The 27,983-nt window shown below is 47.4% G+C and overlaps 1 protein-coding gene across 2 annotated transcripts; it reads left to right on the forward strand.

Moving 5' to 3' along the window:
• The first annotated feature begins 635 nt into the window (after positions 1-635).
• LOC144094601 (aminopeptidase N-like) lies at positions 636-27,919 on the forward strand. Of its 2 annotated transcripts, none has more exons than XM_077628517.1 (24): positions 636-722; positions 2,061-2,186; positions 4,526-4,842; positions 5,591-5,860; positions 6,861-7,210; positions 8,118-8,273; positions 9,923-10,025; positions 11,300-11,420; positions 11,818-11,972; positions 12,825-12,938; positions 13,778-13,912; positions 15,007-15,072; positions 15,594-15,659; positions 16,907-17,073; positions 18,216-18,307; positions 19,200-19,330; positions 20,198-20,253; positions 21,818-21,965; positions 22,882-22,961; positions 23,733-23,849; positions 25,311-25,478; positions 25,783-25,932; positions 26,305-26,386; positions 27,724-27,919. In XM_077628517.1, exons 3-24 carry the CDS (start codon positions 4,531-4,533, stop codon positions 27,901-27,903), a joined length of 3,219 nt encoding a protein of 1,072 aa, XP_077484643.1. In that variant the 5' UTR covers positions 636-722; positions 2,061-2,186; positions 4,526-4,530; the 3' UTR covers positions 27,904-27,919. The 2 variants fall into 2 exon arrangements, with proteins under 2 accessions (XP_077484643.1, XP_077484644.1); XM_077628518.1 differs by having other exon boundaries at positions 636-718.
• The last annotated feature ends 64 nt before the right edge of the window (positions 27,920-27,983 follow it).

The following is a 27,983-nucleotide window of genomic DNA, read 5'->3' on the forward strand; positions in this document are numbered from 1 at the left end:
TAAAATACACACGCAGAAAACAAATTTTCTTTTCGACTATGTTGCCACTGTGCAGTCGGCACCAAGCTCTTTGTATTTTCCTTGAGGCGCCGATGACGACAAATCAAGCTTCTCGATAATTCTTTTCCATGCCTTACGCCTCTTACGATTCTAGGTAGGTAGGTAACACTATTAACGATTCATTAAAGAACCGAGTGTGGGGGGGGGGGGGGGGGAAGCAGGACGACGATGTGCCCTCGGACGGCTCTAGATGGCCGGGCACTGTTGTGCTTCGGCGACCCCTCGGGCTCAGCCCACCGTCAGAAGCTGTACCTCCAGCAGCGAGCTACGAAGAGCAGCCTCCCATCGCTCCTGATGTCCTGAGCCTTGCCACAACTTCAACAGAAATTTCGTGTCTCGAATGCTTCTTCATATCTAGATCTGTACCATAAGCAGCGACGTCCGTACTCTGTTTTCTTGTATTTATTGACACAAAACGACGGTAATCATGAAAAAATTTTAATTTGAACTAAAATTGGAGGTTGGTCGCCCTATTCCGAAAGTCAGTTAGATCTAGCTTGCAGCCGCTCCAGCGCTTTCAGCCATCTCCTGCTGAGCTGATATTCAGCGTCCACATGACTCTTCAATATAGAGGCGTGAAGAAGAGGAGAACAAAGAAAATCTGCGCGTGCCGTCGCTGGAGCCCCCTGCGCAAGAAGCGCTTCGGCAGGCCACGGGCGTGAGTACGTTTATTCTTTTTATAATTTCCACCCGCGGAACGCAAAGAAATCTCTCTTACGCAGAGGATCGAAATAATGTCTGTCTTCATGCCCTTGTTTGATTACGGTCTCGGGTGACTGCCAGCACATGGCATGGTGTGCCAGGGCACGCACATGCCATTGTCTGTAGGCCTAATTTCGTGCAGTAATAAGCAAGCTTAGCACGTGCTAGTGCGCCGCTGATCTGCGCGCAGATCAGCGTGTTACTTGAGACTCGGCAACCGTGAAAACAACATCCGCAGGGATTTCTTAAAACTAGCAGCATCCCCTGAGGAGTGTCGGACCAGGCAAAGTCTGACTTCGGCACCATAGAACGAACATGACCAAAGCCATAGACGCTGCATGCAAGGCGGTGCTGTGTCGGCGTCACAAGTGGTGCAGCCAGCCTAAAGCACGCTGATGAAGTATGGTGCGCTGTGCTCCTGACAGCAGTGGCACTGAAATGAGAAGAGCCTTAACTCGTTTCATAAAAGTGATCGTCCTCTTGCCGGCCTCGTCGACAGTTTAAATCACCTAGTCGTGCATGGATCATTGTTGGTGCTAAGATTGCGAACATCAGCCTGCGGAAAAATCCTCTTTGTTTGTGGGAGCCGAGTATTGGTGCCTAATGTATTCTCAGTGAGTGTCCCCAAGTCCCAACTTGGAACAGACACTAAGGCGATGGTTGAGAAGTGTACCATCGCTCGAACGCAGTAAAAATCGAAGACCATACGCAAAATTAAATGCGAGCGTTAGTTGCTGTTATTTCATACTCTGTTTTGCAATAATCAGGGACAAAATACAGGGAGGTTAAAAAATGAACATAGGACGCTTAAGGATTCTGGCAGAACATTTGCCTCCGTCGAGTCGTGTGTTTTAGCGCGATTGACATCCTTGTAATACATTTCTCTTAGGGTAGGTGTGGCGTTTATGCTATCAAAATGCAGATGCTGCCTAGGAATAATGTCAACTAAACAAAACATTTTTCTAATCCAGCTCGTTTTCCGCATTTCGTTTCTGTGGAAGCGGATTAGATTTAGTTGGTGACCGGTCAGGGTTTCTTCTTTACGCTCTAAGGTTCTCTAAAGCCATTCGTTGTTATCCATGTTTTTAGCTGTACTAGGTGGCTGGAGAATCGTCGGCTAGATTTTTTTTTAATACGCAGCCAATTCTTCTTAGTATAAGAATGAAACCAAAGGAGCCGGAAGCCGTCTCTTGAGAACATGCGAGCTTTACTGTTAGTTTATTAGGTCACTGTAGTATAGTTTCTGCGCTTAAATGTGTCATTAAACTGGTATCCACCGAGTTGGTGCTTCTGCGCAGCGGCATGTCCGTCGGAGGTGGAGCCATCGTGAGAGCCTAACGCGCGCCGTGGGAGTTCAACCACGGCGGCCGTAAGCGCACCACGGCTGACGCTCGCCCCGTTCCCTGTACGCCGGGCTTTGAATGGTGAGCGTGCACACGGTCGTACACATCATCATCATCACCATCATCCTGACTACGCCCACTGCAGGGCAAAGGCCTCTCCCGTGTCTCTCCTAATAACCCTGTCCTTTGCCAGCTGCGCCCACAGTAGGTCCGAAAACTTCTTAATAGACACTTTTAGTTGGGGCGTACGCAATACGCTTGTGTACGCATCTCTTACTGCGTTGCCTACGCTGTGAATAGTGTAAACACGACACTTTTAGTTGGGCCGTGTCGTAGCGTCCCTCAATCGCACGCTTAGACAGTAGCGCCATCTAGTGACAAGACGTCAAAGCACATCGACGCTCGGTTGAAGAAATTTTCATCCGTGATTACTGATAACTAGGGTGAGTGCATTGCGAGCCTTTTTTTTTTGTTCCAAGAAGAAAAACTATGCAAACCGTAGGAAATGTAAGAACTGACTAAAAGCTAGAAAACTGATTCGCCAGGTGTCGTTGCTACGAGGAAAACACCGCATTTAGTTAGGCCTAGGAGCTTGAAAACGGCCAAATTATCTGAAAAACAGGAGCTAGTTATCGGTTATACCTCTTGGTGTGGACGAGAGTAGGCAAAATAAAAGCGAACCGCTACCATCTGAGCGAGCTATTGCGTAAGAGAATCCAGCGGCGACATGTATTTATTTCGAAGCGGGCGAGATGGTCGCCGCCATGTTCTCTACGCAGCACGTAGCGTCCCACGTTGCGTACGCTACGCTATGCTTTATAGTGGGCAGGCGTCCGCAACGCGCGGCTAGATTCGTTGCGTTCTGCGCATGCGCATTTGTTACCCGCAGTGTCGTTGCGCACGCAAGCTCACTGCGTACGTCCAACTAGAAGTGTCTAATCTCATCCGGCCACATAACTTTCTGCCACTCCCTGCTACGCTTGCCTTCTCTTGGAATCCACTCCGTTACCCTTAAGGACCAGCGGTTATCTTGCCTTCGCATTACATGCTACATGCGCTGCCCAAGCCCATTTCTTCCTCTTTAGACTAGGATGTCATTAACCCGCGTTTGTTCCCTCACCGACTCTGCCCGCTTTCGTTCTCTTAACACTACACCTATCATTTTCTTGTCCATAGCTCGCTGCGTTCAAGCGCTAAATGCAGAGTAGAAATGATTGCGCACTTACAAGAAGTTTGTGTCACTGATGTTAAGTGAAGCTACGTGTGATGATTAGCAGCCCGATTACTTATAACGTCTGGCGACCAAATCTCCGCATTTTTGCGCTCACGTTTGTTTTTTCCTTCTTTGCCTTCACTGGACGTTGATCACGTATGGCTTCAAACGAGACCAGTAAGACAATGTTTTTTTCTGAAACAATTAGGGTTCATTAGGCATAATTTCGGTAGAAATTTTCCCGTCCTGGGGGACCCAGCCCAGTCAACGCAAAACGTTATCATTCGTTAACATTTAGTGCTACACGCTGCTTTGGGGGGCTGGTCTGTAAATTTAGCAATCCTTCATTTTTCTCGTTTACGTGATTGTTACTGATCCACTTACCGCAACCGGACTTGACAATAACCTCGGGGATAGCCCGTACTTCCGCTCTTTTACATCGGGCTGTCTGTAGTCAGTGTAAGAAGACAAAACAGCTCCTTTACCAGTGCACCCCAGTGATCGTTTACTCACGAGCACTACCACGTCCTCTCATGATTGTTCTGGTCTGCTCCCTCTACGGCGCACAGAATAAGTGTCTTATTCTTGAACGCACGTTAACACAACACAGGCTGACATTGCTACGCACAGGTGCACACAGGTTGTCAACAGAATCTGTGCTTTGGCCACCTAATCACTGAGCTACATACTCTGAGCACCTCTGTAATGGGGTTTTGCCAACATCTCAGGAACTTCTTGTGCAGACAGCAAGCTGTAAAAGCTGTGCTCCTATCAACCATAAAACCGCACCGAGCCTTGGTCAGTCGCAGTACCACACCCAGATGTCGAACCCACCTTTCTACTTCTCACTTCTGCTCATGTGGAATTTCAGTTACGAACTCGATTACTCACTGTAAACTTTGCAACGCAAAGGGGGCTCTTATGGTGTCCTTGTCACCGTTGCCCTGCACAGTACAATCCTGTATAATGCCCGCAAGTCTTACGTAGTCCACTACTGACGCTTGTCTCGTCCAACTTTTACGAGCGCGGAGACGGGACAATTAACCGTGTCATAAAGTGAAGAACACAAAGGGCAGTCTTCTATCTGTGCTGTCTTTTCGCCTTCGACTGTCTCACGGGTAGTTTGAATTTTCCAACAGAAATTGAACTGACGTGTGCTACCAGCCCACTCTGTTTTCATCTCTGACAACCTGTGGGTGGTGCGCAGTCACCATGTCCTCGGCCATGGACGACGGCTCTGCGGCTGGCAGCTCGACCAAGGGCGGCACCGGCGGATCGTCCGATTCGGCAGTCAGCGCTAACCCACCCACGTCATACTCTCGGATGGGCGTGACCGTGGCGGTTGTCCTGTGCATGGGCGGATTAGTAATCCTCTGGCTCATGCTCATGGGGGGATCCAAAAAGCACACTGAGGCACCACTTATACCGTCTCCGCCGCCCGCCTTAGTGCGCAAGCCCTTTATGCCGCATCTGCCCACGAGGAGGGAGAGGGGATTCACCGTGCCTGGCTCCGAGCTGCGCAAGGTGCGTTGTTCTTCTTCTCAGTACAAGCTGCGACCACGCTTTTGTTTCTGAGACACAGCTATGGGAGGCATTCTCTCCGGAAGACTTAACTCTAATACAGCTGGCTGCAACGCAGCAAAGACCATTATTCACATCATCTGCATGTGCCCTCTCCACTGCGATCAGAGGGAATCGCTTGGGGCAACTGTCGAGTGATTGGACTTATGCATTTTCTGCAAGGGTACTCAATTTGGCGCATGGCCGGGGAGGCTTCGACCAGCAGGAACCAACTATGGACCCTTTTACGCGACAGCGTATACGGCGGCTTGTTCGCTCGAAAAGCTGTCGGCGTCGTAGTAGTCGGCACCGCGTGTCAGAAATAATCGGGGGATGGTAAAAAAAAAAATCATACCATAGTAATTTGTGGGTCTAATGATTGGTGTTTGATTGGTGTGTGATAGGCGATGATCAATTAATAAAATTACTGTAATTAATAATTAAGAAAATTAAATAGAAAATGAAAAGGGGGGTTCAAAGGCGTCAAAATCATCAGAATGAAAAAAAATCAACGCATGATGATGTAATTAAGAAACTTTAGAATGTGTAATTGATCAGTGATTCGAAAAAAGTAAAAAATGAAAATGCGTTCAAAGGTGTCGGACTGCTGAGAATGGAAAGTCTAACCCGCTGCGCTATCGGTTCATACCCTGAAGACGGGGCTAAAGTGTCTTCTCCAATTTTTTTTATTTTCCTCGTTTTTCTTACGCAGCCACTCGTGCCTCAAGGTGCAAATCCCGCCCCTCCGGCCCTCATTCAGCCTCCTCAGCCGGCAGCAGGCGATCCCGTAAGCCAGAAGCCCGTTGACATGCTGACCACCTTGAGACCGCTCCCCGCGATGCCGGCGAGCACCAAGGGTCCGGACGTACTGTCCGAGCCTGTCTACTCGCCCGAAGACGATTACCTGCCGCCGCCGCGCTCCGACTTCGTCGAGAAGTTGCCGCTCTACGTGGTTCCTGTCCACTACGATGTCATGATTAAGGTCAGTCCGACAATATCTACCGCCTAGTTTACTATGTCCCTTCCTACTCAAAGACTTCACTGAAAAAGATGCTATTGCGACAACTTCACAAGCACAGGGCGACAGGCTTAAGGAAACAAAGGGGCACTAGTGACGCTGACGTACCATTGAAAATTTCTTGTCAGAGCAATGAAAAAATATGAGCGATCTTAGGATTAAGTGAAATAACCGAAATAAACATAGGTTATCATATGACAAGTTCTGATATCTACTTTCAATTCACTGCCAAAAGATTTAACAGATGCGAAAAGAGACGCATGATTAACACTCACGGCTTCTTGTTCAGTTTTCCTTATTGCATAATTCCCCGTGAATTTCTGTCTATTCTTCCGCTCATTTGTGCTTCCGACAGAAATTGCTTACATGAAATCCGATACCTGAGTGCAGCAGTACATTGTTTCCAATTTGTCTGCTCCATTTTGTTTGCTGTGCAGTTTTTCAAGATGATCATTATTATACGGATTCGTTCTTAATGTTACACGATACCGGAAGTTTATCGTACTGCTGGGCATGCAACGTTATTTGCTATTTCCAATCATTTCAGAGTGTATTACATATTTCTAAATTCATTATTATGGCCCTTCACCTCTGGTACTGCCACCCGTGTCGTCGGCGCTGGTAACCAGCACCCATTGTTATTCCCCAGCTATAGAAGAGCGGCAGGTAAGCAAAAAAAAATATCTAAGTTGGGAAATACTCTTAAGAAAGCCTGATCCCAGATGTAACAACGACCTGTGATTGGTCGGTATCTTTGCGAGTGGTCCGCCCCGTAACACAAGCGACGGGAGCCGATGCACTTGCCCAGCAGGAAGATGACATCAGCGACTCGAACCATTCCTGTTCTTCTAGGGGTTTCACCTATGCCTGTTTTCGAAGCTCTGATTTGTGTCAAATGAATCTTTCCTTCGCACATCTTCTTCAGTCTATCCACTTTGACCGTCGCTAACGCTGCGCCGTCCAGGTGGTGATTGATGCGAACCGGGACCAGAGCTTCATGTTCGGCGACGCCTACTACCTGGGCAAGACCATCATCCTGGTGCGTTGCGTGAAGCCCACGCAGACGATTTACATGCACGCGACCGGCTTCACCATCAAGGAGCAGCAGACGACGCTGGTCAGGGAGGCCGACAAGACGTTCATCGGCATCGCAAGGATGGCCGTTAACGACGACCTCGAGATGCTGAAAATCGAGACGGACACGCCGCTGGAATTCAACGAGACGTACTCGCTGTCCATCGAGTTTGCTGGACCCATCAAGAACATGCCGCGCGGTATCTACAAGGCCCACTTCACCAGCGACAACGAGCGCGTGTGAGTGCCGGCCCATTGAGATGCATCCCTCGAGGGACGAATGACGTATGCCCTTGCCGGAAATGTTTACTTTAACAATTTCTACCCAAAATACAGAAGCTTAAGCCCAGGGTTAGCGACCGACTGGAGAAAATATAATCCTCGGAAACGCTTCTCAAATACTGAAGAGGTCGCCACTGCTTCCAATGCGAGCATGAATACCCACATAAACGCCAAAATATTGCGAAAAAAATTTCTCAAATATTATTTCTATGATTTCGGCTGAGAGAACTCACAGTTCACCGCTCATATGGCGTGCTGCGTTGTCTGTGCACGCACCAATCACACGACGAAAATGGTTTCAGGGTCCGGGCGCCTTATTCATCATTTCTTACTGAAGCGTCCCCTATTAAGCACTCGTGAGCAACTCCATAAAGACGTTAATGTGGTGCTAGATGTCGCACCGTAGAATAAAGTCGACACTTTCTCTATATCTGCCGTTATATCATATGACGACAGGCTAATGAGCAACTTAGGCTTGCAGCGTTGACATTTAGCACCGAATTTTCGCCGCGACAAGGATAAAACAGTCAGCACTGCTTCCTTTGCTGCAGCGTCCACTTCGTAGGGACAGTTGAGGTTCTTTACAACAGCCTGCAAGGCATCAGCGTCTTTGCTGTCGCATGACTTGCAGCAAAACTATTTTCAGATTTGTTCCAAACAGTGTCTTTGTCAGAAGTTCTAAGGCCGTCATTATTGCTGCCGAGCCATGGATCGATTATCTGATTGCGCCGTCAGCGCTAAACCTCTGTATAGCGAGTAAATACTCTTGATTTCTTAACGCCAAGTCCTTGAAAGGCCAAAAAGTGCGCCAAGAATTGCGCCAAATGATCACGACCACACTACGCGTATCCCTTGGTTCCCGCAGCACCGTGGTGGCCACGCAGTTCACGCCGACGTACGCTCGTCGCGTGTTCCCGTGCTTCGACGAGCCCTCGCTGCGAGCCACCTTCGACCTGGTGGTGGTGCGGCCCGGCCACTACCGCAGCTTCTCGAACATGCCCCTCTCCAAGAGCGAGGAGAGGTAACCGCCCTCATGCAAGCAAGACGGATTTAAAGTGGTGGCGAAGGCTGGGCCGAAAAGTGGTTTAGCGCGACTGCAGCACAACCAGAGGATGGGGGGCAAAACACTCATATAAAGAAATGATAAAGCTACAAAATTGGAATGTAATCTGCGAATAGAAAAGAAAAAATATATTAGCACCTTGTTTTATGAAAGAGGTAAGTCATTTTATTAAAACCTGGCAAATTTTGTATTTTTGCAACACTCTTGACCAGCCCCCTATTCATGAGTGTGCGGTGCATTACAGCGCGTCTTTGCAGGCCTTGTTTCGATACCCGGCTAACCCGGCCACGCCAGTGTCTGGAAGTGTTGCTGCCTTTCTATGCTGCCCCTCCTTTACCACTCACTTTCATTGCGTTCCCAATTGCACATTAACAAGGCCATAACTAGCAGGAACTCGAGCACACAAGGCGAGCACATTTGACTGGCAAAGGTTGGGGCGCGCTGAAAGGCAGCAACCTTCGAGAGGTACGGGCTCGAAAACGCGGATTCTACAGAAAGACCGCTTTATAATTCGCGCCAAAGAATACGTATGCGTGACGTCATTCTACGTCACGTTTGCGTAGTTTGCCCCCTCCCCCCCCTAAATCCAGGGGGCGCTGGAGTGCCCACGAGCCGCCATTTTTTGGACCAATGGGCGTCTATGGAGCCTTCGCTACCAGTGTACATCTACCTTGATGCAAGTGCCGCCACATTGCCAGTCATCGCGGAAGGAATTTCCCGCCCATTCTCCTGTATCGCATAAGTGAATCAGCGCGAATGGAGGTGCCCGAAGCAGATACGAAGGAGGGACAGGAAATAGCGCTGAACACATCCTCTTTACGTGGCCAAAAGAAGGCCGTACTGCGCTGAACACAACCCTGACTTCACTTCACTTCACTTTATTACCTTAAAGGCCTTTGGGATTGGGGGTGTTACATAAGGGATGGGTTACATGTATAAAACAGATTTAATAAACAAAGAAAACACGTAAGGTACATAAATTATTCGCTGTTAAGGTGCCAATCCGTTCTTGCGGCAGAACGTAAGGTGCCTTGCGCAGTAGGCTGTTAGTAATTATCCTTTTCTTGTAAATAAATTTCGTGTGGTTCCTTCGAAGTCGGCGCTCACCACATGGCATAGTTTTTTGTTCTGAAGCACAGTAATCCTATGCGCATTTCTTTTTGATGTAGGGCTCCAAACAAGACTTGGGTATTTCAAGTTGGATGCAAATAATGCGTAATATAATTGGAATTTAATTCGCTGTGCCAGTATGTTTCTACAGAAGGACGCAGATCCTGCTAGTGCAGAGACTTTCCTCACGGATGCTTAACGTCGTTATCCCAACTTAGATGCGCGATAAACCTAACTACTGCTTGAATACCTTAAACGACTAACGCCGGCCTGACATCGACTTTGTTAACAAATATCTCTGGCAACAACTCGGCTCTGGAAACAGAACCCTTCAGCTCGCTGCAATGCATGGACGAAATAATGTTTTGCTATGCAAGCCTGTGGAACCTGCAGCTGTTATCTTTTATCTATCTACAATAGCGCTCTAGCTTCTTTGCTTACTCTGTTCTCGCTACTTTTTTGATGCACAAAACATAGCTTTCTTTTCTTTTTTCCAGATCAAAAGATTTTGTTGCCGACTACTTTGACAGGACGCCCTTGATGTCAACCCACAACTTGGCTTTTGTTATTGGGCCCTACGTGACCGCAGGCAATGGCTTGGTCAGTGCCATATTTTTTTTTGGCTCAAATATATTTCTTTTTGGTAAAAAAGCTTTTATGAATGTGGTAAAGTTATCATTTACAATCGCAACCGTGGTACGGTCCTTGACCCGCTTGTAGTGAAATGTGAACCGCGATTAACAGCAGGCTGGAATATCAGCCCAGCAACAACCACAAGAATCCGCCGCGGTGGCTGAGTGGTTATGGCGCTCGGCTGCTGGCCCGAAAGACGCGGGTTCGATCCCGGCCGCGGTGGTCGAATTTCGATGGAGGCGAAATTCTAGAGGCCCGTGTGCTGTGCGATGTCAGTGCACGTTAAAGAACCCCAGGTGGTCGAAATTTCCGGAGCCCTTCACTACGGCGTCTCTCATAGCCTGAGTCGCTTTGGGACGTTAAACCCCCATAAACCAAACCAACCAACAACCACAAGTCTCCTTACAGCAAAGCAAAACAATTAACCTCTCCAAACAAACTTAAACGTTTGAGATGAATGACCCCTAACGCAGCTGGTAAATTCAAAGTTTACATAATAATTAAATGCATTGTAATGCGGCCGCACACCGACCTAAACTGAGCATTTCGCCACTACTGTTCTCTTAAAACATGCTTCATCAAGCTCCTCTGAAATAAATATTTTTCTGGAAACGAGGAACGCGATACTCACAGAACGCAATACTAAGACTAAATATTGTAGAAGCTTGACATTGTAACTTTTGAGGCATTTGAGGAAAGGCATTTGATGCATTTGAACGGGGCTCGTTAAGACATACATGAAGGAGCCAAGGGTCACCGGAACTAAGGAGCAAAGGAGATGTTTCTTTTTTTTCATTAATTTGTGGTGTTGATCAATTTGAGGCTATTAGCGTGATTATTTTATCGCTTAAAGGTAACTGTTTAGAAAGCAGAAGAATAAAACGGTCCACAAGCCGCCGGTTGGATCCGAAGCCACGTACTCCGAATTGCTAAACAGGTATCTCTTAGTTATAGAATGATTACGCCATTAATCTCGAATTAGTCAGCACAACGAATTAAGCAAAATAGAAACGCCCCCTTTGCTCCTAGGTTTCGGTGACTGTTGTGCTTGCGTCATGTAGATATCCCGTTGAATTTTTTGCACTCGGAGCATCACCGCAATCAGACCGCGGAGCTCAGTCCGTTTACTTCTAACGCTATTCGTCAGTATTACATAAAAGCTCCGTGCATTTGCGAGAACTACCTCAAGCTGTCCTATTTTATGGTTAACACAAACAGATCTCTACTCCAACTGCTTGCAGATCAAGGTGCACGGGACGACGCAGCAGGTGCGCAACGCAGACTACACGCTTCAGGTGGCGCCAAAGATACTCCTCTACTGCCAGGACACATTCGGTCTCAACTACCCTATCCCGAAATTAGGTAAGGACAGGCGCTCAGTCAGTGGAGACGATTTATTTCTCTCGACACAAAGAATTTGATTCAAAATCAGAGTGGTTTTCCCACGATCCTCGAAAAGTACTCTTTCCACCGCAATGACAGGGCAGACTACTCCAGGAACGATTCGCGGATAGTTCTGTCTGATGTCTATTGCAGATAGACAAAGTAATGGTTCTTCTCCGAAGGACTGATTCTTGTTCCCTTGCAGTTAGTCCCCGAAGCACTAAACCGTGTAGCCGTTCTAGTAATTTCTGCCATAAACCGTACTTTTAATTGCGGACTTGGGTTTAAAGCCACTTCTGTAAGGCTTTATTTAGCGGGTGCAATTAATCACATGTATATCCAATAGAGTGTCCGAAGAGCGCGTGTTGTCTCGCAGACTTCGTGGCCGCCCCGATTCTCCCGGCGCCGGCCATGGAGCAGTGGGGTCTGGTCACTTTCCAAGACATCTACTTGACCTTCCGCGCCGATGAGACGCCGTTCCAGATGAAAGTCGATTCGCTCAGGGTCATCGCCAACAAGATTGCCCAGCAGGTACACCAACGCCCAAACAGTTGTCGATGCGCCAATTGATGGGAGCACGTTATTTAGCCTGGTCCTCTCCTGTTCCATTAAAGTCCCTCCTCCTCCTTAGCCTGGCGTTCTAACAGGCCTTTGTTGTGCTCTTTTCCGGTCAGCTGCTTTTTTTTGTTAACTTAGTCTTCGAAGAGTAGCTCCGCAAGAAGTGTCAAGAAGCTGTTCTTTTTTATTTATTTAAAGGAGGACAACATTCAGCGCGCCCTGAAGCTGTAGGACGCCGCTTGGCAAGAAAGGGTCTGATCGAGACCAACGACTATTACAGGCATACTGCAAAACACCAGTCCCTTTCGTCACCCTGAACAGGAGTGCAATTCAGCTGTCCGTTTTTGTTTGTCCGCTCCCTTGTTTTCTTTTTTGTTTGCCCGTAGTCCGGCTCTTTCTTGCCAGGAAAATTCGGGACTTCCTTGTCCCGAGCGCATCGTCTACTAATCTCTTTCTGAATAAGTGTTTCGCGTCTATTAATGCGATAACGTTAGTAGTATCAACGAAAAAAAATATGCGCCGCCGGTCACATAATTCCCAACAACGGAAGTGACGTGACCATAACAGAAGTGGCAACCGTATGTTTCGATGTATCTTTACTGCGTCCGTGTCGCCACCTCTAGAAGCCTTTGAGAAACATCTAGCCACCAACTAGATGACCCTAAGAGATGTCGGTCATGTGCAGACAGATGTGTAGGAGTCCGCTAACACAATCACGAAATAACTCAGTCTCAATGTAAAGGCATTAATCACATTTAATGCTATTCGTCTGCCAACATATATAATGTACACAGGTCTCCCTGTGAATCTTTTGTTTGTTGCTAGTGGATGGGAAACCTGGTGACCATGGCCTGGTGGGACGACATCTGGCTCAAGGAGGGTATCAGCCGCTACATCACTTACACGGCGGCTGGCAGGGCGGACCCGCAGACGGACGTGGTACGCATCACACATCCTCTAATATAGCGCGTTGCCGCCGCGGTGGCTTAGTGGTCTTGGCGCTCGGCTGCGGACCCGAAAGAAGCGGGTTCGATCCCGGCCGCGGCGGTCGAGTTTCGATGAAGGCGAAATTCTAGAGGCCCGTGTACTGTGCGATGTCAGAGCACGTTAAAGAAACCCAGGTGGTCGAAATTTCCGGAGCCCTTCGCTACGGCGTCTTCACTACGGCGTTTCTTTTTTGCATTTAGCCTGCACTGAAATGACGCTGCCTCGGCCAGATTCGATTCCACGACCTCGGGATCAGCAGCCAAATGCCACTGAGCCATCGCGGTGGATTGCAGTCAGATGAATGCAGCCAACCCGAATTCATATGCGTCTGAAACCTCGCGGCAGCGCGGATCAGTTTCAATGACGTCATTTTTTTGCGTCGCTGCAATTTTCCCCCAAAATATTGGTGAAAAACTTTTGAGGCGCAAGGCACATTTTGCCAAAACTCAGTTTTAAAGCAAATTGCTTGTTTCCAAGTCGTTTGTATTCAGATCTGCAGCCGTCATTCATAACTTTTTAATTTTTCTGAAAACAAGCAGTACTTTTCCTTACCTTATGCGCTAAATACGGTCATAGAACGGGACATGTAGAGTTAATTCGGGATATATAATTAATTACTGGTCCCACCCGGAACCACGCCGGTTGCTGTGCTCCCGTATTGTGAATTCCGCGTCCTTCTCCGCAGCAAAAGTATTGAGAGCGGCAGCAGCATTCGTTGTGATACTTTCTCTCTCCATTCATCTCCGAAGAGAGGAATCACATGCACTTCTTCCATTGTTGTGCTCGCGCAGAGCTTCATGATCCTGGAGTCGGACGCACACTATGCCATGGAGCAGGACGGATTCAACTTCTCGGCGCCGGTGTCGAGGCGGCTGAACACGTCCACCGACATTCGGAAGCACATAAATGTGGTGACAATAGCCAAGGTAAGCGCCCTCTAGTGCCTCTATACGATTCAAGGTATACTTATAATGTTTTTATGTGTTCATAGATCTGCCCTTGCGAAAACACCCTGGGAAATAAAAAAAACGCCACAATGGAGGGCTCTCAATCTCGGACAAGTGGGGCTCTTATAACGAGCGCGGAAATTGAGCTCTTGTTCATTTTTGCACGTCGCATCCATTAAAATTCAGCCGCCGCTGCAGGGATGGAACCCACAAACTCGGAGGCTTAATAGCCCAACGCCATAGGCACTGAGTCACCGCCGTGGAATCTGTTAACCCTAGTTATTGAGCTCCAAAAAGCAATAAAAACTACAGTTGTTTACACCACGACGTGGAAAAAAAGGACCACTGTATGGAAAACATGCGAAGCCATATATCTGCTTGCAATGGCTCAACAGACTCTCCGGTTCACAAGGTACGCCAACAAATCGAAGCGGCTTAGTGCAGTGCTTAACCGTTCTGTTCTCTTCTGGTGCGACAAGCTCCTCAGCCTATTACCGTTGTTACATTCTCCAATTCAGTATTGCCAAAAGAAGCCGTGACTTGAATTTTTTTTTTCCGTATCAGCTTCAACTAACTCAGATAATATTTCAGCTCCGGCAATTCAAATAAAAAACCAACTCTGTCCTCTTGCGCGATCAACCTTTCTGCTCCTTTCGCGCATGCAAAAACCGCACAGAAACGTGTGCTTAAATAAAATATGCGACACAAGCATTCACTTCATTCGCAGCATCTAGGAAGATTGTTTTTCATCGTCAATTTCTTCCAGTTCACGCCAAACAGCTGGTTGAATAAAATTAATACGGGTTAAAATTGGAAGCTAAAATACTGTAAATCAACGACTGTCGCGGCAGCATGCACTGTGAAAGCCAGCTCAGCCTAGTGTTATCTTCTTCGGCGTCACTAAAAATGTCGTTATTTTTTTCTTCTTTTTTACTGTGAGGTGTGCCTCCACTGCCTTTGAGGAAATGGGTGGCTTTTAAGGCCCAGATTCCTTAGACTGACGTTTTTAGTTAATTATTCGCTATCTATACTTTACGGCACGAAAGCAAAAAAAAAGTGACTTCCTTTTTCAGGGCTCCGCGCTTGTGCGCATGATGGCGCATATGGTTCCAAGCAACTTGTTCCGGCTGGCCTTGACGGTAAGTGTGCCGGATTTCTAGTAGCGCATGCCGGTGGCGGGGGTGTTTATGTGCAAGTGGGACGAGTCTGACGACTATTGCTCAGCCGCCTGCAAAGCATATCTTCAGTGACTGACAGCCTGGAACTACTTGTGAAAGATACTTTTGGTTATTGATACTTTTTTTTGCCACCCCCGTACCAAGCGAACCTTGTGTCCGCAAAATTTGGTCCTTAATTGGGGCCCTTTAAAGCACCTCACCTTTTCAGAATCTTTCGCGCGTATAGTTTTCTTATCATTTGAAATAAAGCGATGCTGCAAACTGCTCGGATCAGAAACAAGGACTCACAGAGGGTCGTCCGTTGAAGAAAGGGGGCCCGTGTTTGCATTGTAAAAGCAAGTGAGATCACCATTTCGTAGAACACGAAATAAGCTGCCATCCTCTATAAAAAGAGTGTCATCTTTGGCAATGACTCAATGACTCCGAAAACTCCACTTGCCTCACTGTATAATTGACGTCATATCGCGAAAACTTGCTTGCAGGAAGTTTTCAAGAAGTACAGCTACCAGGCCATTCATCCTCAACATTTTTACAAGGAGATACATACGGTACGTTCAACACTAAACTGCAATTCTAGTCAGTGGCAAGTCTTGATTTTCTCCACAAAAACGTGCTCAAACTATCCCGAAAAAAAGCAGAATGCAAAACAAAAAAGGAAAGTGCGTTGACTAACAAGCCCAAAGGCTTTGGTGTTCGCGGCTGGCAATACTATATTTTTTGTCCCGAAACCCGTATCAAGTACTCCCTCAAGCAAGTTATTCATCAGATCTCATATCGATCTTGTTGCCTCTAGGCTTTCGTCCGTAACGAGCACTTAGATCAGGGGAGCTTCAAGTCGGGCTGGAACGCGAACTTAACATACTAGTGAGATCAGAACAAACATAAGAGGTAGAGCCAACTCGAACACTACTATACAATACACCGCTATTAGAGCATAATGCTCAGTATTTGCTGTTCATAACTGCCTCTACGCGAGATGAATGAAACAAGTTGTGATTTACTCCAAGTCAAAACGGGGCTTGCAGTCATGAGCCTTAGGTTTGGTTTATTAAAGTACGACATAAATTAGCGAGGCGTCGACGACTCCGCACAACATAAGTCGATATATCGAAATAGCGATATTTGCTCATCTCCATGTTTTTCGCAGACACCTACATCCATAATTTTGACGTTTTCTGTCTCTTAACGCTTGCAGCATAATTGAGGAATCCTGAATGCAGCGCTGAATGAATCCTGAATGAAGCGCTTGTCCGTGTCACTTCTTACGTCTTGTCTCTGTTGGCGCTTCTCTTCTTAGTAACATGCACCAACTATCCCAGCAAAAAGTTCTACCTGAATGCATTGTTATTAGAAGGATGTTAAATAGTTGAGGCTTCGAGTGCTTCATGTATACCAAGGCGAGCAGCGGTTCCAAGATCGAAACAAATCATTGTGCTCGAATCGCACTTTCGCACGCTGACCAGTGCCTCGTGAAAAAGTGTGTTGACACTTTAGTAACACGGCGAGTTGTGTGAGTTGGAACATTCTTGATCAACAACAGCAAAGGAACAGGGACAAGAAAGAAGAAGACTGGACAAGCGCTTGTCCAGTCTTCTTTCTTGTCCCTGTTCCTGCGCTGTTTTTGTTCAAGTGTGATTGACACCATCACAAATTATGCAAGCAGGAAGGCGCGGTCCTTATTTACCAGGCAGGTGTCACTATTCCTATTCGTTTATCGCTATTAGAAGTTTCCTAGGACATACGACTCGGATCTCGGATCCTGACCATTGTGTATTTTTCGATGCTCTGCGAGCAGGCCCAGAAGGCCATGTACGATCGGGTGGCAGTCAACCTGACCAAGGTGATGCACGAGTGGGTGCACATGTCCGGCTTCCCGGTCGTGTTCGTGAACCGTTCTTACGAGACCAACACCTTCTCGCTTTACCAGCGGCGCTTCATCTTCGGCAGCGGACCTGTCGACAAGCAAGTGCTTCTCTCAAGTCAAACAAGCCGAGTCATTCGGCCTAGGGACTTTTGTTTGTCAAGCAGATTAACTAAGCGATCGACGGATGCGTCATAGAATCAGTCATTTGTTAGATCGATAAGTCGTGCCTGTTTTATGTAATGAATTCTCTTTTACTATATTCTATTGATGTAGCGAACAATGTGGTCATTCTTGCATAAAATAGTACCACATGCAGACGAACAAGAATTAGTGGTGGGAAACAGCGCGAAAGACGTGGGCGAAATGATAATTACAAGACAAGCGCTCGCAAGTAACAGAGCCCAATACTAGAAATTAAGTTCAACATTATAGCTAGACTGGTGAGTTGATGATAGATTGCTGACCTTGGCAATTTTTTTGTTTTCGTTGCCTGCTGACTGATATCCAAATATGTTATATTCTGCTGTAGAGCAGGGCGCATGGGTTTGGTGCAGCGAATTTCGTGCCGCACATGGCGGTCAGAAGTCCTTTTGGGATAGATGAGCACGATTAAACGCAAATTTATTTTTTAATGTCTCTACCAGCTGCTTACAACTGCATGAGATGAACGCCAATGAATTTGTTGCTGCAGAAATAGGCATCGGCGCCATTCATTGGCTCGCATTCCTAATGAACAGAACACTTCGCTCACACACGCACATCCCTGCCTGTGTATACGGGATTAACACTTATTTGCTGTCGCGGACGAAACGAAAACGCTGTCAAGTTCAGGCTCCTCACCCAAAGAAAAAACAGTTTCAATACCTGACCTTGTATGGTCCTAACTCGTAATTTTTTCAGCTGAAGCATGTGTAAGGAGTGCCGTAAAATCAGCAAAAAAAGAGAGGAAATGACGCCCTGAAAATAAAACATTGTTTAACTTTTTATGTGGCTGAGTCAAAACAACTGATCCTTGTACTGTTGTCAAAACCTTTAAATAAAGCCTGCACTGCCACTAGACTTACTCCTTTGTGTGTCAGCTCATATACGCCAGCACTGAAGCTGCCGTTCGAACTCTTCTTGAAGAACGGCGTGTCCAGAAAACGTGCCAGATGGCCAATTTCTGCTTACGATATCGTTTACATACATGCGACCCGATTTCGGCTGGCTCATGGCTATTACAATGCAATTTCTGTGACAGCACCATATGGCACATCCCGATCTCGATCGTCACCGAGGACAAGCCGGACTTCACGGCGACGGCTCCCAAGCACTGGTTCAACACCAGGCAGTGTGAGTCGACCGTCCTGTCGTGTGTCATTTCTTCATGAAAACGATGACACCTGCCGACCCAAGACACCGAAGCAGGTTCTGTAAATGTAGGACGAGGGAAACCACACCGCCTAGCACTCCGATAGCTGCTTTTAGTACGTATGGCGACGTGAAGGTGCCCACACAAGTTTTCGGAAAGCGGAAACCAAGAAAAACTTAAATTCCTCTATGCTTGGAGACGCGACCTGGCACGCAAGAAAGCCAACAGCACGCTTTTCGACACAATGTCTGCAGGCTCAGACTGTGAAGCAATTAAGCTTGCTCGTGGTCTCTGTATACAGAAAACTTATGTGGGTGCCTGTAAATGTATCTCCTTAGCTACCTCGGCTGCATTCGTTCACAATGCTACAAGAAGCCTCTTAAATAATGCATTCTTATGCATAAATTTGCGCATACCTATGTGTAGGTGCAAGGCTTTGTATATTCGCCTGTCACGTATTCGCTTAATTCGTTGTCATGCGCCACTGTCACAGTCAAAGTGACACGCTAACGCCGTAAATCTGCGTTTAACAGAAAAATTACCCGTAAGCCACGACGTTGTTCCGAGTGAATGTGTCATGTACACAAAATGGGCTCTACACTTGGTTCCTGCATTGTACGCAGTGTACTTTAACTTACCGCAATGTCAAAAAGTGAGAGACATACAATCCCAGAGCACCGTAGTTCGAAAGCTGGTAAATGGAGCGAGCAGAGTTTAAATGTCTACTCTGCGCTGTTTATTTTTTTTTTTTCAACCTGCAGCCACAGCACGTTTCGTTTCTGCGCTGTCGCCAAACGTTACACTAAAGTATCCGGCATCGATATAAAACTGTTATGAAAAGCTGTCAAACGACTCAAACCTTATCGTTCGCAGCCGAGCTGATCGCCGGGCCAAGCAAGCACCATTGGCTCCTCCTCAATGCCCAGGAAACTTACTACTACAAGGTCAACTACGACAAGGGCAACTGGCTTCTTCTAATTGGTCAACTGGAAACCGACCACAAGGTGAGTGGGTCGATGGTTCCTCGCGTGGCTGAGGCGCGCGAAATTTCGCTGCTCTTAAACATCGGTTTCACCAGGCTACCAGGAATGTGAAATCGCTGTCACTGCGATGATTGTAGTAGAGTTCGCCCACAGCTCCAATTCACTATCAAGAAGCGTTGTATCCCAGAAATACTAATGGGGGTCAGTGATTCGTTCTAATGAGGAGATTTGCTGTAAGCGTCACCACGCAGACCGATTGCTGGTGTTATGCCCCGTTCTTATTTAGTGTATAGGTTACAGAATATAGAACACAGTTTATTGTTTTGTGCCCCTCCGCGGTGGCTCAGTGGTTAGGGCGCTCGACTACTGATCCGGAGTTCCCGGGTTCGAACCCGACCGCGGTGGCTGCGTTTTTATGGAGGCAAAAACGCTAAGGCGCCCGTGTGCTGTGCGATGTCAGTGCACGTTAAAGATCCCCAGGTGGTCGAAATTATTCCGGAGCCCTCCACTACGGCACCTATTCTTCCTTTCTTCTTTCGCTCCCTCCTTTATCCCTTCCCTTACGGCGCGGTTCAGGTGTCCAACGATACATGAGACAGATACTGCGCCATTCCCTTTCCCCAAAAAACCAATTATTATTATTATTATTATTATTATTATTATTATTATTATTATTATTATTATTATTATTATTGTTTTGTTTCACATTCTGCAATGAAAGTCATCGTTGTTATTGCTCCTCTTTACAAAATCTGCGGAATTCAGGCCTGCGATGGCAGTTTCTTACCCAAAACTTTGGTTAAGCATGAGCGAGTTTGAGATGTAACATACGCAGCTGTTAACGTGTGTTTAAATTAAGGTTTTTCTTCTATTAACTTTTTTTTGCAGGTGATTCACGAGTTCAACCGCGCCCAGCTCATCGATGATGCACTGGATTTGGCCCGGTGCGTTTAAGCGGTTTATTTTTCTCTTTATGCCTTCCGTTTCCTAACGGCCTTGCCTTTCTACGCGATTGCTCAAAACTTTCCTCACAAACTCTTGATATGTCTTCTTTTTTCTCTCTTTGAATTTACGTTAAACTGGTTAAGTAATACTTCCGCGCTCTCTGCCGAGGTTCCGAGTACGGTGAGCTCAGGATAACAGGAACAATATCGGCATTAATGATGGCAAGTCACTAACAGATTTCTTTTTGTTTAGGACACTCACGATTGACGCTATACGAGGTGTGGCTAATAGATAACGCCACTGCTGTCAAAGCTGTCGTTTACTGCAGCAACCTTACTAATTAAGCCTTGTCACCTTGATCGTTCTCCTCTCCTCCGTCTATGCACCATGGCATACAAATTTTTCACTTTTCGCAACAGCTCGTCAGGTGTCGCGTCATTCAAGTGAGTTACCATCAACGCGCATTTTGCTTGGGAAGCCGGTAAAAGTCGTGCGGAGCTATGTCTGGCGATTAAGGTGGGTGGTCCAGCACTGTGATCCTCTTGTCGGCTAGAAACCGGTTTACGAACAGAACTGTGAGCTGGGGCACTGGCGTGATTAATAATCCAGGCAATGTTTTTCCACAATTCGGCCTATATACTTCCTCCTCACTCGCTCTCTCAGCTTGGCCAGAACCTCAAGGTAATACCACTGATTGATTGCCTGACCCGGTGGTACCCATTCAACCCTAGGCACGTCATTGATATCAAAGAAAACAAGCAACCCGGACTGCCTTCAATTTTGACTTTCTCATTTTTGCCTTTTTCATTCTTTTTGACGTCGGAATTTTCCAGAGCATTGATTTTGACCTTTTGTCTCCGAATCGTGCGGAAAAATCCACGTCTCGTCACATGTGATAACCTTTTCCAGTAGTTTAAGGGTCTGTGAGCCGTTCCATAAAGTCCGCACAAATGCTTTTTCGGGCGTCTTTCTGCTCCTGATTGAGGTGCTTGGGGACCATTTTGGCGCAGATTTTGCGCATTTTCGGTTGGTAATCTAAAATGTGTCGCACGGTCTCTCCTTAAATTTGCCCTACGTCTGCCATTATTGAGATGCTCAACCAGCGATGGTTGTGAACAATTTCACTAAATTTCAGGACGTTGTGTTCCTTCAACACACGAAGTGTTGAAACCTAATGAAAAATGGGATCTTTTTCTTAAGCACGAAATTTAAATTAGAGGGAAAAGTTTACTAATTTACATGCGTGCCCTAAACGACTTGAATTCTAGCCGATAAATCTGTTGAAATATATTTAAGTGGAATACACCTAAGAATTTTAAGATACGTTTTTCACGTAAACCAAGGGCTAAATGTACAGCCCGTATCAGGGTGGTGCAATGGCTGAATGGCAGCGCATCCAACATGCGCAGTGCGTCTGCCCTGCTACCACAATTTGCAAACGACTTTTTTTTCACGAGCTCAATATTTCCCGAATGCGGCTAGAGTCGCAGTTGCGACTCTTGCCTCCCTTCTCGAGGGTACAGTCCACATTCTGGAACACGTGGTTCTCCCGTATGTGCGCAGTGCTGGGCAGCTGCAGTACGACCTGGCGTTCGATGTGCTCGAATACCTGCCCAAGGAGCGCCACCATGTGCCGTGGAACGCAGCGCTGACCAACTTCCAGAAGCTAGACCCTGTCCTCAGGCACACCAAGGTCTACGAGAAGTGGAAGGTCGGTGCGTCACTAAAAGAACTAGACGCGAAAGATGGCCGCGGAGAAACGAATCGAAATCCTAGCACGGTTGTCTCTCGCGTAGTTTTTATTGTGGACGTTGCAAAGACAGCAGCAATTCGCAAATAGAGCTCACAGGAGTAGGCCTCCCTGGGAGCACTGAGGGAGACACTCGTGAGAACAGTCGGGCTTCTGCTCCCAAAAGAGGAAAATCTTGCGCAGCAGAAAATGTCGGAAAATCCGGGAGAGTTGCTATAGATTTTGTAAGTTGAAATAGGCTTGAGCGTTGGATGCCTGCACTTTGGCATTTATTGGCTTCAAAGAAATATACATAATAAGGCGGCGCGTAGCAAGGCTTCACGGAGCCGTTACGTCGATAAATGTGGGCTCATCAATCGTTAGATCGAGGTTTTTCAGAAACCATCAAACGTTTTCTTCTATGCGTCAGTGTTGCGCGTTGTTTGGCTTTGTTAGTTACAGCAACTGGCTGATGCTATCCGTTGTGCTCTTCGGGAAAAATCCTAGTCGACTTCACATCGATCATTTATGTCTTCAGGGGCTTAACTGATAGTCTTTTAAGGACGGATGTTGGCGGAAGGAGGAATTCGGATGAGACAGAACTATCCGCTATTCAATGAGTCGCCTCCATTTTGAGGGCAAAGGCAATTGAAAATAAGCTCCCCGTAGCCCCTCTAACTCATCCGGCCGCTTTTCAGGGTCAGTCTTTGATCAGTTCACGATGTCTTACATATGTCATCCCATGGTGCACACATCGCCTTCAAGCCGTATTGCATGGCTCTGGGAATGTTGTTATTATTGGGTACTTGATCAAACGGCTCCATACAGCGCTATGTCTGGGGGATTCTTTCTCTAAAGTTTTCAGCTCATTTTACCCCTCTTTTGCATGTCTTCGCAGAAATTCGTTAATCACCTCATCACCAACCAGTACGAGCGGCTAATGTCCGAGGAGAGCAAAGATGAATCCATGCAGATATCGTAAGTCTAATGTGAGCACCTTCACCTCACCAACGTGTATGGGAGCGCGCGTGGTAAACAGGATTTCTCACTGTCCATGGGCTTTCATTGTTGGCTGTCCTCACGTTACATTTGTAACGTGACATTCATCAAGTTACATTTGTCCTCACGTTACATTTGTTACATTACATTTGTTACGTTACATTTGTCATTGTTGGCTTCCCTAACGTGACATTCATCACGTTACATTTGTTACATTACATTTGTTACGTTAAATTCGTCACGTTACATTTGTAACGTGAGGACAGCTGTAAGCGTCCTATGCAGGAGTGTAAAAGAAATCCACAACCAGGATGTAATCATCAGTTTCAAGCACTCTCTCCTGTACTTGTTGGAGTCCGAAGACTGTTTCGCAGCGAAAAATCACTCTGCAACCAACTCACCATCATGACTATCATCACCCGAACATTTCATGACACAATTTCCGCAGTTTGCTTTCACGATGTATATATTTGGCGTTGGCTTTGATAACGGTTATTATAATACTGCCAATGATGAAATAGTAAGGAGTCGACGATGAGAGGGGATAATCCCTTCCCTCTGTGGTTCCGGGATAGACCCCCTCTCCATTGTGGCGCCGCTCCCTGCATTGTCACGCTAGCAGGGTCATGAGAATCGGCCGACGCCATTGGTTGGAAGGGGGTCCTTAGGCGGGGAAAAGCTACTGTGTTTGTATCCGACTACAGTAAAGAAAAACACGTACATACTTGTAATGCGCCCTGTTCATTTCAGAATATTGCGAACCTCGGTCTTGACGCTGAGCTGCGACTACGAACACGCTCCATGCGTCTCGTTCTGCCGGAGGATGTTCGACAACCTCAGGACCAACTACGACGCCGCTTACCACATGTACGTTCGGATATTATTACCGCTATTTTTGTTTTTAATAGTATGAATGTAACTCAATAATTTTGACAGAAGATAATTTGACGGCACATAAAAGAGCACAGAGCATGTCACCGATAGGAACCGAACATGATCCGCACCAAATTCAAAACCATGTTCCTCACGAAGAAAAATTCGCGGGATTTTGGTTCTGTAGCGATAGCTACACTACGCCAGCCACTTCGCGAGGTCAGCGTGGCTGCGCGCTGAGCCCTGGCACCACCGCTGCGCCAGCTGTGCGCATGCGTGAAGTGACGTCATAGCCCGCAGCTGGTGTGCGCGGCGCACACCAGCGCCGCGCGCGGCGGTACAGTGCTCTAGAGAGCACTTACGGCGGAGCAGACGCCGCTCGCCTCGTCAGTTTTACGCATGCGCGTAGTGACGTCAGAGCACGCAGCTGATGTGCGCGCCGTGCGCCTAGATTGCGCTAGCATTTCGAGCCTTCAGCGTGGCGGCGCCGTGGCCACCGTGGCAGCTGCTGGCGGCGCGGCGCGCCGGCGAAACCGAGTGGACAGGAGTGGAGAGGGGGAGAGCGTGAGGAGCAAAACCGCAAAACTGAGTTGGGAAACTCACAGTTTACCAAGTGGCCTACAACCAAGTCCTTCTAAGAGGGGGGGGGGGGGGAGAGTGAATCCACGTCCAGGGACGAAGATGAAGAAGGAACGCCCACCAAAACTGGCGAAATGTAGCGGTGAAAGACTGACTTTAAAATTCGACTGAGCGAGTTCCACTCGGCCAGCTGTAGCTATCGCGTCACTCAAGGTTTAACCAGAGCTAAACCACAGCCATTTTTTATCGTAGAGTATGGTCTTGAAAGTAAATCATAAAATTAACCTATGGACGTCACACACTGATTGGCCCGTTTTCGTTGCTGTAATGAATACATGAACAAAGCGAAGGTCACCGCTTTCCCGCGCAGTTCTAGCATTACAAGCGCATAGTCCCTGTGCTGCCATCTAACGCGGGCCTTCTTAGTCAACCGTGCGGGGATCTGGTGGGAAACGCTGCAAACGCGACACACTGCTGTCCTCTCTCGTCGAACGGGTGCATCCAATACAGCAAGGCCCACTGCCGCGCTAGAGCGGGGTAGTTTCAAACACGTTTCGTATTATAACATCCATATACCCTATCGATTGCCGCGAAGAACACATGATCAATAAAATGCAATAGACTGTCCCTTTAGCACAGCCTTGACGTTTCCTTGAGATTTTCTTGTGGCTTCCTATTTATTTCCAATTGGTTTCGTTGCATTCTAGCCAAACGTCGGACCAGGTTAAGTACAGCGCATTTGCTGAAAGGTTCCTGTCCACAGGGTTAGCTTTCGAGCCGTGTTGTTGGATTTAAGTAGAAAGTAGAAAAAAAATCACCGCGTGGCATAATCGTTCGCAACGGCTAAAGGCATATCGAGTCTAATATTTCCCGCAGGCTTCCGTACTCGTACCGGCCAATCGTCTTCTGCCAGGCCATCAAACACGGAAACGAAGATGACTTCAACTTCCTGTGGAAGCACTATGACATCTCAGCCAACACCCAGGAGCGCGTGGTGCTGCTCAAGGCACTCTCCTGCACCACAAACCTGCAGCTGCTTGAGAGGTACGGTGCTAACTGGCAACGGATGAATGGATCAGTAAATCATTCAATCAGTCAGTTAATCAACTAATCAACAAACTAACCGAGTAATCAGTCAGTCAGTTGTTCGGTCGTTCGGTCGGTCGGCCAAGTTTGTCAAGTCGGCCAATCGATCAAACGAATTAGTCAACTGTAGGATTATATAACTCTTATAGTCTTCCACTACCGAATAGTGTAGGGAGACACATGGAACCAAAGCATTCACACGGCTAGCGCTTGGCAAGAGCTCATGAATTTCATGATGGAATGCTTATATTCCTCGTCGCAGACTGCTGCTTCAGCTGGTGAACAAAAATTCCGGCGTGGAAATGACGCAGAAGGCAGCCAACTTGCTCAACGCCATCTCAAGTACCAGTGTTTCGAGCAGCAAGAAAGTCATCCGCTTCATGACAGACCACCAGGGCGCCATGTTCAACCGGTATGATCACAGCTATGCGCAGCGCAGAGCACATGTGCTGAATGATGTAGTGGGTTGTCTAGCTGGTGTGGTTCGTGTTATCAAACGGGTCTAGTGACGGTGATGACGATTTATGCTCACACTGCTCACGCATGCTCACACTGCTCAACTCAACTCATAGTTTACTACATTACTGCCCATTGTCATCCCACAGGATCAGTTTCTGATAACGGATTTTTTTCAACTACACGAGTTTGAATGTACCAGTTGCTCTCCTTCACTTTGGGTTCACCTCTGATCAATGATTTTGGCGGGCTGAGGTTTTCAGCCTCCGTGACTTGTGTTGCTCGACCGGGTTTTTTTCTCCTCGCTCACAGTTGTCACTGCTCGCAGGTACGGCACCCTCCAGGGCCTGTTCGACACTATCCTGCAGACCATAGTGGACAACATCCGGCACGAGAGCGAGCTCGAGAAGGTGAGTCGTGAGAATGGCATGTCTTCGGACTAGTCAGTTCGGTACCATTCGGGTAACTATGAAACATGATTGGTTGGAGCGTTCCCCGAAATGCGTGGTATTATTGCAGCTTTTTCAAGCTTGTCTGAGTCATGACTGGACAGCGCACTTGGGGCTCCTTTCCAATACTTACGCAGACTTTGTGAAAAGTTGAGCATCCCCTATTATTTGCACAGGACGTATTTCCTGGTTACGCTGTACATTCATGCGATGACTCTTGCTTGAGAATGGGAACACATACCACCTAGTCCTAAGGAACTCTGTCGAGTACTTGGCTAGCGCCATATATAGTTGCAAGGAGGTCTAAGCAGGGAATTTCCACTTCTAGGAAATCCGTTAGAAGACCTATACTTGAGTTCACTTTTTGAATCTGCATATCTCCGTAACTCTCTTGCCATGGCCCGGAGACGAATCCATGAGGCCAAAGAGCTGCCTGACGTCCTTTACCCACAGCTGCTTCCTGATGCTAAGCGGCAACATTTTTGCCCTACATCGAATGTTGGCGATCAACAGGTTTAAAGTCGTTGAAGGTAGGAAGGAAACGAAGGAAGAAACTCCCAGTGAAGAAGAGAGGTGCTGCAGGATAGCATCTTTCTAAGATAGTTTATTCAATTCCATTTGGGTAGGCCACCTGGAACTAAAACACGGTTTCTCGCATTTTCGCATGGTTTGGTTCGCGTTCATTAACGTTGAAACTCAGCATTGTGCCCTGCTTGTTTGTCTACGCCTTCATTTTTTCATCCTACCCAAATGATCTTGAGTCGCGAGAGCCGACGGCGGTATTGTGCCCTGCTCAAGCGGCAAGCGCTCACCGCAGTCACTACAATGGTTCTTACCGCACATGGTCTTTATCAGCACCGATTGCGCTACATGTTATTATGACGGCCTTCACTCACTGGTTAGCACAAATTAAACCGGGGCCCAGAAGCATTCAGCTTTCACCCCCAAAATTATGAATAAATAGCTTAAGGACACATGAAAAGGGAAGCATACAAACGATGAATCATGCTGCTACTCACCTAGAGGACAGAATCTCCGAGGCTAATATTAAGATCAAAGATAGCGCAGCGAGCGTTATCCTTGAGCATCTGAGAGCCACGCAAGGAGGCGAGACCAGATAATTTGTTGGGATGAGGTTGCCACGATAAGGACAAGGAGGGACAGGTCAGGGCTATTTCGAGATTGGTAGCAGAGGCATCTGTCCTACCGTGAAGGTAACATGGATGATGATGATACCTTTCCTGATGAGCACGAATGACGTGATTGCGGGTGCTAAGACGTAGCTCCCTCTTGCGCAGCTGCACTCAATCTACGAGCGCACCCGAGACGTGCTGCCCAGCGAGGAAGAGAAGGTGCTGCACATGATCCAGAGCGCGCGAGAGCACATCCGCTGGACCACGTACTACTACCGGGACGTCGAGGCCTGGCTCGACAAGCGCTTCGTACTCGACCACCGGGAAGTCGAGCACGGGAAATAAAATTTTGCGCTGTTTCCTTTCCACTTTGCGCCCAGCTCCAGCCGTTGCGCCAGTTCGAAATTAGCAATTTGTAGAAAGGC

Source organism: Amblyomma americanum, chromosome 6 (assembly GCF_052857255.1).
Source record: "Amblyomma americanum isolate KBUSLIRL-KWMA chromosome 6, ASM5285725v1, whole genome shotgun sequence".
In the NCBI taxonomy this organism is placed as follows: Eukaryota; Metazoa; Arthropoda; class Arachnida; order Ixodida; family Ixodidae; genus Amblyomma; species Amblyomma americanum.